General features: G+C 45.9%; 1 protein-coding gene across 1 annotated transcript in view; it reads left to right on the forward strand.

Moving 5' to 3' along the window:
* LOC147726028 (putative carboxypeptidase X1) overlaps window positions 1-12,103 on the forward strand; it is a 369,873-nt gene that overhangs the window by 276,108 nt on the left and 81,662 nt on the right. The window contains exon 7 of the mRNA XM_086960142.1: window positions 10,981-11,069. Within this exon, the coding sequence (XP_086816268.1) occupies window positions 10,981-11,069 (89 nt within the window). The remainder of the gene's footprint in view (window positions 1-10,980; window positions 11,070-12,103) is intronic.

Below are 12,103 nucleotides of genomic sequence, written 5' to 3' on the forward strand. Positions count from 1 at the left end.
GTCCGACCATGTCCTGATCTCAGAGGGCACTGCGAGACAGCTGCAGAGGTGGTTCACGGACCGCGATTGGGTCAGGGGCGGATCCCTTTCCCTTCCCCAACCAGAGCATGTAGTTGTGACGGACGCGTCCCTCCAGGGCTGGGGAGGCCACATGGGAGAGGCGGAGATCAGAGGCCTCTGGTCTCCGGCGGAGTCCCAGCTCCATATCAACCTTTTGGAGCTGTGGAACATTCGTCTAGCACTGAAGGCATTCCTTCCCTCTGTCCGGGGGAGTGTAGTGCAGGTGTTCACGTACAACACCACCGCCATGTGGTACTGCAACAAACAGGGCGGGGTGGGGTCGTGGACCCTCTGCCAGGAGGCTCTGCGCCTCTGGCAGTGGCTGGAACATCAGGGCGTGACCCTGGTGGTTCAACACCTGGCATGTTCTCTGAACGCCAGGGTGGAGGAACTCAGCCGATGGTGCATGATGGATCAGGAATGGCGTCTGAACTCGGACGTGGCACAAGGCCTCTTTCTGCAGCGGGGAGAGCCTTGGTTAGATCTATTCGCCACCGAAGAGAATGCGCAATGTCATCGGTTCTGCGCGTTGGAATTTCCAAGGCGGCACTCGCACCAAGACGCTTTTCGTCGTGAGTGGAGTTGCAGTCTGTTGTACGCCTTTCCGCCTATGCCACTTCTGCCCAGAGTGCTGAAGAAGATCAAGCGCGACCGGGCCCAAGTCATCCTTGTGGCTCCGGACTGGGCACGAAGATACTGTTATCCCGAGCTACTCAGTATGTCAGTCAATCCCCTGGTTCGTCTGCCTCTTCAGGAGGACCTTCTGTCGCAGCAGCAGGGGACGGTCCTCCAACCAAACCTGTCCAGTCTCCACCTCCATGCTTGGAGATTGAGCGGCGACAGTTGAGGCCATTTGACTTGCCTCCTGAGGTCTGTAATGTAATTCTGGCAGCCAGGCGTCCCTCCACAAAGTCGGTATATGCCTGCAGGTGGAACAGATTTGTGGCAAGGTGCACAGCAAAGGCTGTGGATCCTCTCGCTGCCCCTCTTTCTGAGGTTCTTCTCTACCTTCTTTCTCTTGCCCAGCAGGGCTCTGCTCTGGGCACTATCAAGGGCTACCTTTCTGCCCTTTCAGCCTTTCTAAGGCTGCCTGATCAGCCATCTTTGTTCAAGTCCCCTATTGTAACTCGTTTTCTGAAAGGCATCACACACATGTTTCCCCCTGTTCCGTTTGTGATGCCTCAGTGGGACTTGAACCTTGTTCTTACCTATCTGATGTGCGCTCCCTTCGAGCCACTTCATAATTGTCCTCTCCGCCTTCTTACTCTGAAGACTGCTTTCCTGGTTGCCATCACCTCTGCCAGGAGAGTGAGTGAGCTCCAGGCTCTTTCTTCCAAACCTCCTTTACTTTCTGTCCATCTGGACAAGGTTGTGTTGCAGACTAGACCCTCTTTCCTTGCCAAGGTTGTCACGGCCTTCCACATCGGGCAGTCTATCACCTTGCCCACTTTCTTTCCGCCTCCGCATCCCTCAAAGGAGGAAGAGCGGCTCCACCGTCTGGACCCAAAACGTGCGCTTTCGTTCTATCTAGATCACACATGCCCGTTCCGGGTGGATGACCAACTCTTTGTTGGTTACGTGGGTGCTAAGAAGGGACGGGCGGTGCACAAGCGGACCATCTCTCGGTGGGTCATCCTGTGTATCAAGGCTTGTTACTCCTTGGCAAAGAAGGAGCCTCCTGTTGGGCTGAGGGCCCATTCCACTTGGGCCACGGCAGCTACCACTGCCCTGGGCCGGGGAGTCCCCTTGCAGGACAACTGTCAGGCAGCTACGTGGGCCTCATTGCACACGTTTGCAAGACACTACTGCCTGGACAGCCAAGTCCGGAGGGATGGCTTCTTTGGCCGTTCCGTCCTCCAGGACTTTCTGGGGTGATTATTGGTTCGCAGACCCACCGCCGGGTTTGGAATTGCTGGGGTATCTATTCTAAGGTAAGGAATCTAATACTAACCTGTTTCTTTCAGATTAACAAGTTACTTTCCTTCGGTAAAAATATATCTGTAAGAAACAGTAGTTAGTATTAGATTCCTTACCGCCCCACCCATCCTCCCCATTCTGCAAACCGATATCTAGGGTTAAGGTCATCCCCTTTCAGGGCCCTAGTTTCAATGGCACCAGTGTTGGTTTTTTACATGGCTCTGCGTTTCTGGCGCGGAAAAGCTGTGTATAAGAACTGAAGTCAGCGCGCGAGGGCGCCGTCTAAGTACTCCGGCGACGTCATTCCGGCGCCAACGATGCCGACGACGGACGCGGAGCCGCAGACGATGCCTACCAGCGCGTAAGGGTACTGCTACGCAAAAGTTTCCAGATTCAGACTGACCCCTGGGGGTATTCTAAGGTAAGGAATCTAATACTAACTACTGTTTCTTACAGATATATCGTTACCGAATGTAAGTAACTTGTTCATTTGCTGCAAGTCCGGTAAAATAGGCTACAAACGTGAAAGAAGTATTGAGTGTTAGAGCACAAGTAGAAACTTTAGTTCATGCTAAGAGGGAAATGTTTTAGGCCTTCATGAAATGTAGCCTGTGCACTCTGTGGTTGCGCTAAAATATGACCTTCCACATTATCGTAATACAACCCATTAGCTTTTCATTTTGGTCAATTATTGATTGCGTCCACATTATGTAAGTATGGAATACCTATAAAAAATATATATATAACACTTACCGTAAATTCGCATATTAGTTCTTCAATACTCGGTTCATGTTACAAGCTTATTGCACCATTCAGTAATTAGAAGCATTGCTCTCATTCTAATATTAACATTTATTTCCCAATACTTAAAACAATTTTATTCATGCACTCCTTTAGGACAGTTATATTATTGTTTGATGTTAAAGTTCATTTTATGCATATAGAAAACATTCCAATTAGCTAATTAAACCTTTTCTTTAGTTTCATCTATGGTTAGGTGTCATCACAAATCAACGCCTAACATTCTGTATACTTTTACGATGCAGTATCTAGATCGCTCTTTATTTCGTGCATGTTCTTAAAGCATGATAACTCATCACATTTGTCATATACAAAAAATATTGTCGTACATAATTTTCCAGGGGAGTTCATAGAGATCAGACGTATGATAGCATCTGTGCTCTATCAATACCGAGAAGGCACTGAGGTGTAGCCAGGGAAGGCGTACTCATAAAAGACTGGGCAGGCACCAAGGACACCAGATTTGACTGAGAGGAGTAACCTCAGCACCAAGGTAATCAACCCTCACACCAGATCCTGAACCCTCCCACCACATCAAAACCCTGGCTCTTATCTCCATCAACACCACAGCACACCAGTAAAGGTGTGTGACACACTAATCTCCGTATGAACCCACAATTGAGTAATTCCTACCAGCATTTACCAAGGATGCTTGGCAATTAGCCCATTAGGAGGGAATGCCCATGATTAGATGGTCACTGGAAAGCAGGTGACCCCTGGCACCCTGCGTCATTAAAGATACCATCCTGTTCGAGCCCAACAGCAGGTTGATTGATCAGTTTGTTCTCAGAAACCTAAGAGTAAGCAGGTTCGTTATAAACCCCGCCTCCCCTAGGACCTCTCTTGCACCCTCCAAGAACAATCTCCTTTGAGGGAAGGACAGTCAGACAGATGAGTGGCGCAGCAGTGGAGGAAGTGTCAAGAATAGCAAAGTCAACCATTAGCGCCCAGGACCACCCTGCATTGGCACCTAGAGGTACAAATGGTGGAGGAGCAACAAGGCAGTAGCGAACATGCTCCGAAACCTCGGCCATTGTTAGACCTGGCATCATTGGCGTGAGTCTCCCTTCCATTTTTGGTGGATTCCCTCCTCTGTTTTGATATGTTTTTGCTGGTTATATGCTTTGGGCACTGTGCCACTGCTATTCAATGCCGCAGTGCAAGTGCTCCCTATGTTAAATTGATGTACTAATTGTTGATTCCATTATTGGGTTATTTGATTTACCTGTCATCCCCTAGTACAGTGCACCATGTGTGCCCAGGGCTTGTAAATCAAATGCTGGTGGTGGGCTTGCAGCACTGGTTGTGCCACCCACAGAAGCAGCTTGTAAAGTGTGTCTCAGGCCTGCCATTGCAAGGCCTGTGTGCAGTCTAGTACTGCCATGTTGACTTAGCAAGTGCACCCACTTGCCAGTCCCTAAACCTTCCCTTTGCTTGATATAAGACACCCTTATGGGAGGCCCAAGGGCAGGGTGCATTGTAAGTACAAGGTAGGACATGCTCTGATGTGTGTAGCATGTCCTAATAGTGAATTACAACCATTTTCGTTTTTCACTATTGCAAGGCTACCTGTTCTCTATAGGTTAGAATGGGCAGTTAGATTATTACATTCTTATAATCCTAACTGAATCAGGGAACATGGTAGAAGTTCGAAATTAATATGCCTGAACTCAGAATTATAAAATACATCTTTTAGTAAAGTTGGTTTTAATATTCTGTGTTTGAAAATACCACTTTTAGAAAGTAGGTATTTTCTTGCCAAACTGTCCAGGCCTGCCTCTGCTAGGTTGTGTATTCCTTGTCTGAGTTTGTGAGTGACAGGGCCGGGGAATTACAGGAGACAGGCTGGGGCAACCCGGTGGTGAATAGAGAGATCTGCATCTAAATGGGAGGGAGGAGTTGCACCTGGGACCTGCATAGGGTTGGGCCTTCCCTCTACAATGCTGGCTCCCCCTCCTGTGGCTTATCTGATGTCTCCCTCTTGCACTGTGAAAGGAGAGAAGGAATCTTGTCAACAAAGTGCTCCAGAGCTGTGCCTCTCCTCCCCTGTGCTGGCTTCACCTCCTGTGGGGGTCTGATGTCTCTGCCCTGCACAGTGAAAGGAAGGAAGGAGTCATGTAAACAAAGTGCTCAGGAACTGATTTGGACTAGGCAGAGGCCTCTCTGCCTTCAGAGAACAAAGGATTTTGGGGTATAAATATTGGGACCCAGTCCCAAGAACTTTAGATCACTTCTGGAACAAGAAACCTTTTTCCAAAGAGAAGAACCAAGGAAGCTGCAGGAGTTTGACTGCCCCCCTGCCAGTGTGCTGTTTGCTGGGTTGGCCTGCAGTGGTTGCTTCATTGCCAAGGAAAGGAGAAGGAACTTTTTGAGGACTTTCATTATCTTTAGAATATTCTCCAAGGGCTTGAACTGTGCTTGCCTTCTGCTGAAGTCTCAGGGACAAAAGACTTCATCTCCAGCTCCACCCTGAATTTCCTTGCTGGGAGTTCTGACTACAGACATTTGCGTGTCGCTGGGGGCTGGAAGCGCGACGCATTGAAAGGAAGCGTGTCGCCACTGCAGCTGAAATCATTTCATCGCCGGAGAAGCGAGCCTTTGCCGCATCTACCTGGAAGCGTGTGTTCATTGAAGCTGCCTGCTGTCGCATCACCGGAGTTTCGTGACACCATCGAGAGAGTCGCCATCGCATCACTGGAGAAGCATGTCGCAGGGCCTGTCGCGGCTCCAAAGTACAGAGTCGTCGCAAGGCTGCCAGGGCGTCTACGCATCGTCATTGCATCGTCGCTTCAAGGGCGCCCTCTTCTCGCATCGCAACTACCTGTGGTAGTCCACCTGTGGGGTCCTACAGGGCTCCTCTTTTTCCCGGTTGCTCCTTAATCTCTACATGAGACCACTGATTCGTTCACTTAAAAATAGAAACATCACTGTCTTCAATTATGCTGATGACCTTCAGATAATTTTTTCTCTCAGCTCCCCCAACGCCGTGAGCAAGTTTCAATCCACCATGCTTCACATCCAGCGTTGGATGGATGTTAACCACCTGAAACTTAACCCGGGCAAGACAGAGCAGGTCCTGCCTGGGAACAGCAAGAATATCTGGGGCACGCAATTCTGGCCGCCAGAACTCGGGCCCCCTCCCATTCCTTCTCCCTCCGTGAAAAGCTTAGGGGTCACCATCAATGCTGACCTCTCGCTTCGTGGGCAGGTGGGCGCAGTGATCTCTTCCTGTGTCCACCAACTACGAAAATCAGGAAATCGCACATTTGCTGACCCATTCTGCTTTAATACAGGTGGTGATAGCATTAATACTCTCACGGCTCAATTTCTCAAACTCTATCTACCTTGGCCTATCTGTCGGTCTGCAAAAAAGGCTCCAAATGGTCCAGAATCAGGCAGCTAGACTGATTCATAAACAACCTAAATGGTTGTCAGCCAGACCCTGCTTAGCACAACTTCATTGGCTCCCAATAGCTCATCGCGTATCCTTTAAGACTGGCTGCCTAGCCTTTAAGGCACTGCACGGCAAAAGGCCCAGATTCATCAGCTGCATGATCACCAAATATACCCCGCGGCGCAGTCTACAGTCAGCTCACCACTTCCTGCTCACCACCTCGTCTTTTATACGGAAACGTCAGGGATGCTGCTGCTTCTCCCACCTGGCCCCCAGATTCTGGAACTCCCTCCCTCTGGCACTCAGAAGCTGTAACAACCTCCTCAGCTTCAGAAAGTCTCTGAAGACATGGCTATTCGAGCAAGCCTATGCCTAGTATCTTGGTCGCAACGGCCTTCAGTATTCAGCACCATGAAACCTAAGGGTGTACGCGCGCTTTATAAGTGCTTGCTAACATAACATAACATAACTAGATCGTTGCATCGCATCAAGGCGCCATCTTGCGCATCGCAACGGGCCCGCAGGCCGAGAATCTATGCATCAACCCCGCACCGGTAAGGATCACAACGCATCCCCTACTCTGCACAAGCATTGAGGTACGACGCATCATCTCCCCCGGATCACGGAACCGACGCATCTCCCCTTTTGGGAGCCTTTTGTTTACTTTGCGTTACACATCCAGTTACTTTGTTGAGAACTTTATCGTATTGATCATCAACTTGAACTAAGCAACATTTTATCCTCTTTAAGCAATCTTAAGTGTAGTATTGTGGATTTCTGTTGTTTGTGATCTTGTGTTAAGTCTATATAAAGAATACTTATTTTTATAAAACCTGTGTTGTGTCCATCTGTAGTGTTTTCTCTGTATTGCTGTGTATATTTACAAATGCTTAACACACTGTCTCTGAGATAAGCCTGTCTGCTCGAGTCAAGCTACCAAGGGGGTGAGCAGGGGTTATTGAGGAGTGTAATCCACTTATCCTGACTTGGAAGTAAGGGTCCCTATTTTGAAAAAGGTGAATACCATTGCTAACTAGAGACCCCCAGAGCTAACAGCCATCTTAAAGTGAGACGGCCATGTTTAGAATGCAAAAGGAAGTATTAGTCTGAACTGATCTGTTTACTAATTCACAATCCATAATCTGAAATGGGACAGCAAACCCATAGAGCAAATAAGCAATATGAAAAACATGTTAGGCCACGTTCGACCCCCCCCCAAATATTCAGGTAAGTGGATGGAGAGGTTATGGATTTAGTTAACAGAAATTGAATACTTTACACACCCTTATAACAAACCAGGAACATAGCAGCAATTCGAAAGCTGCAAAGTATCAAGATGCTGTCAGTGTGCATCAGTGTACACAAAAATAAAACAAATGCTGGCTGCACCCTAGAAAAGTGTTGCATTTTTGGAATCCATTTTGACACTTAGGCCTGGAAGAGACAAAAAGAATGCATGCACCGCAGACAATTTTGCAATGGGTTTTATATTAAAAGAACATCATTCCAAGATGGCAGACATACAGAGAGTTGTGGAAAATTAGACATCACAAACGTCTAAATACATAGGAAGAGACAGTGACGGGGAGAGAGGGACACAGATAGAGTAGCTGAAGAGAAAGAGACATAGGCAGGTACAAGAGGGGCAGAGATGCAAACAGGTATCAGCATAAACTGAGAGCCATATATGACACAAGCAAACCCTATCTCTGAACGAGCAGTTTACCATATGGTACCATCCTTTGCAAGGGAAAATCAGCTGTCTTTAGCCTGTGTTGACCATAAAGGCTGATTCATGGGATCATGGGCGTATTCATGTATAATGCATTATATCTAGTCAATTTGTGTTGCGTAACTAGTGAAACCAAACAATAAAATAAGTGTTTCATGAAGCCATACAAAGAGCATTACCAGCAATTCCATCACTTTTTAATTAAAATACATTCTGTCTAAAGTGCATAGTGTGGGTGAGAAGTGCATAAAAACAAGTGTAGAAAGAAGAACAGGAAATAAATATGTAGAACACACAGTAGTATTGGTGCAGGATGAAAAATAACTGTACAACAATCCTGCCATAGATAAAGAGTTCTACTGGTGTAGTTGTCATAACATCGACAACGTTTCTACTCTAAGTAATTTAATGGATCATCATCAGGATGGAAATGATTAAGAGCAGAAGCAAAAAGGTATTTGGAGGAATAATTTAAGTGGGAGGGCCAAAATGATATCTGGTTCTGAGCAATGGAGTTACTGGAAAGAGAGGACCAAAAAAGACAGCATCAAAAAGAGAAGAAGGCTTTTATGAGCCAAATGATATCAAGAATGAACACTGCACCAACCATCTTCCTGGAATCAATCAGGACCAGAGTTGGTTAAATGTTGCATCGTGACGGTCAGTGTCTACGCTTGGAGCAAAGAGCTGCATGCGCATCTATCTGTGAGGAGTCCACCAGGAACATGTTTTGAGAAGCGCTGCACCACAACTGGCAGGGTCCGCACTTTGAGCCATCTGGTAATGTGACTATTTATAAGGAATTATAGAGGAATGCACCACAGTGAACCATTGTCCTTTTATTGTGTTGATTGCCCCGGGTTCTTGGTAGTTTACAGAAAACCTCTGTGATAGTCATGTTGTGTCTGTTCTGCAGAAATGTAATGCAAGTTCAGCTTTGCACAGTTTGTACATAATGGGTTCTATGCACTATTGCCCTATGAATACATTTCCCCTACATTCACATTTGGCCACTAGAACAATTATTTATGGCATGCGGTTTAGCATTAGACACTTGTGAGTGATACATCATGTACTCTGCAAGGTCTTTATATTTTACACCAAAATCTGTGAGGCAGTGCAAAAGGTGCATTGTCAAATCTGCCTGTCACAATTCCCAAAATGCCGCCTCCTGCAAAGCTCAAGACAGATTTTCACAAGAACTGTGCATTGGCTTCATCGGCTGGCCTGGAAGCTCAGGGCTTCAGCATTTTCTAAGATGTCTTTCCTGAAAAAAGCTTCTCATTGTTTTTTCTGTGCACATGTGGTATTACCGGATGTGATCATCCTACATCTAGTAAGTTTGCACCAGAATTACCAGGTGCAAAATGCTCATACCCGGTAATAACAATAGTACGTGATGCTATTCTAAGGCATGGATTTATGTCTCAGGGGAGGGATCACTCGGCAGCATCAGTATTAATGGGTGTGGTGATTCTGCTCCCAGGGATGCCCAAACCTTTACTCTGGGTGTAAGTGCTTCTTAATATATAGTCAGCGGCACATTTATGCAGCAAACTATTAAGATGTGTTGATTTGAACAGGCATATTTATGGCAGCCTAACTTTCACAATTGCACCAGCAGTAATCAATGGGGATGTGTAACTTATCTTGATGATTCTCACTTTCCCCTGGAGGCCATGGGACAACCTGTCAGCAGACTAGTGTATTTCACTCAGACCCAACAGAGTCGAGCCACAAAGAGGGAAGTGGGATTCACAGGACGCGAAGACTCAAGTTCCTTCAGAACATCTGCTTTTCCACAGCTGCGGTACAAAGCCACATAAACGACTTTCTTAGTTTCAGTTCCACAATTGCTAGTTTTTGAATAAAAAATATATTTTCACTTGCAGTGTTTGCTGCAGTGAAACTGGCTTCGTTGCACTGAAAAAATATGTTAGTATTACCTAAGGTGGTGGGAATCATTTTATCCTGCTAGGTTCCAATCTCCAACGTGCAAGTCAAATGATATTTTAGTAAAAAGTACTTTAACCAATGGAGATTTCTTACCAGCTTGGTAAATAAAAGTATCCGGAAGAAAATGTGATTAATAGAGTAGTAGCATGTTCCAAGAACAAAACTGAACTTCTGAACTAATTGAAGCGCATGTTTTTTTTGTTTGTGGCATCCACCTTACTTCTATTATCAGAGCCAGCATACTATCCAGTTTTCCCTGAATTACAGCGGATACATCTGTCCTATCTCCTTCCAGCTGAATTAGTTCCCTTAATGTATGTGTAAAGTATAAACCGCAGGTGATATTGTTTGTGTGCCTGTGTTGCTGTCTGGGTCAGCGTGTGTGCCTGTCCATCAGTAGCCTACGAGTGCTTGCTTGCCTGTAACATAGGTACGTGGGCCTATGTGTGGGAGGAGCGTCGCCTCACTGCTCTCCGAGCAGTTAAAAAAAGGGGGGGAATGATAATAACGTAACTTTATTATGCCACAGCACTGCAGGGGGCGGAGTGGAGGCACTCCAAATGGGCATGATATTTTGACCAGACCTATCGAGCCGCCCAAAACAGTCATAAGCACTTGGCATGTTCTCCATCCAGGCTGCATTACAGCCTGGGTAGAGAACAAGCCCCAGGCTCCCAAGCTTGGTCTAAGCGCTAAACTACAGCGCCCTGACCAATCACAATGCTGTATTGCAGCTTTGGGATTGGTCAGGGGAGCTTTGGAGTCTGGGTGTTTTCTGCTGCTGGACTCCAGGACGAAGTCAAGAAGATGAAGAGGATCGGAGGATAGTCGTCGGCAACACCGGCCGACTTCCCATGATTGTGGGAAGTCATTACATCTGCTAAGGCCTAGTTGGTCCACTCATGGAGGTTATAGGGTGGCCTTTCGATAGGAGTTATTGGGAGTGAGTGTTTTCTTTAGGCTGAATTCTGGAGCTGTGCTGTACATGGGGTTCATGACTTCTTTCTGTATTTTTAATGTTTTTTGGGTTGTGCATGTTTCATCCTCTTTTGCTTGTTCAGCTTTTTTAAGCCATTTAGGGTTCTTGTAAGTTACACTTTGCATTTGTTTTCCTTTGCAGATCCAAATGCCCTCTATTTCTTGGACCATGAGCCTCAGGTTACCGACAAACTGGATTTTAGGCATCACAACTACAAGGAGATGCGGAAGGTACCAACCTACACAGTATTTGACATTAACAGAGCTTGAACCTAAGGCAAATTACGTTCAAACAATGATAATTGAGGTGTTTTTCAGTTAAATATAACAGCATTTTATCTTATTACACATCATTGCATTTGTTTAGATAGTGAGTAGCTCTGTCTGTTCGTTACAAACTCTGTCAGTACTCCTACATCCTTTTTCTAGGCAAGCTGTCTTTACCCGCACGCCTTTTATACATCCTGACTCTCAGCAGTCAGAGCCAACCAGCTCATGTTTGCCAAATAAGTAGCTATCACTCGCTCTGAAAAATATTCAGAAACCAGTACTTACTTGTACCTTACAGGACAAAAACCAAGGGCCTGAGCTAATGTTCTTGGGGGTCACAAAACAGTTACTGTTAACGCACAGCACATGGTTTGTGACCCCAGAATATTTTTTTAGGTCACCTGGAGGTACTAATCAGTCAATGCACGAAAACCAACATTCTTATTTAGATAGCTTTCCAAGTTTTGAATCCTAGCATATTCCTGTGAATGTGGGTATGGAGAGTGGAAATGTCTATTCGTGCAGTGGCATTCATAAAATGAAGAATTTGTAACATGTCTCTCTAAACTATAACATCTACTGTTAGAAGAAAAAATCTGTCATGATGCACGAGAGCCTATATTAAAAAAAAGTGAAAAGTATCCTTCATGGAAAGATTTCGCTTAGACTTAGATGCCTTTTGGGCGTTGGTATCCTATCAATGATTTGCAACTGCATTTGTGTACAGAAACAATTGATATATCTCATTGTTGTGAGGTGACTGAACATCGACTCCAGAATATCATTTTACCATAACATTGTGGACTAAATATTGTGTCTACAAACATATATACACTATTGAAGGTGTTATTTTTATACCTTTTTTGTAAATAATATTGATATTAAAAATACACAGGTATGGGGGCGTTGCTTCGGAGCCAAGCATGGCGGACATGCCTCTGTAGTGCTCCGCTAGCCCGAGCCTGCTTGGTGCCAAAATCTTACAATAATCCTGA

The sequence above is a fragment of the Lissotriton vulgaris genome, chromosome 3_1 (assembly GCF_964263255.1).
Source record: "Lissotriton vulgaris chromosome 3_1, aLisVul1.2, whole genome shotgun sequence".
Taxonomy (NCBI): Eukaryota; Metazoa; Chordata; class Amphibia; order Caudata; family Salamandridae; genus Lissotriton; species Lissotriton vulgaris.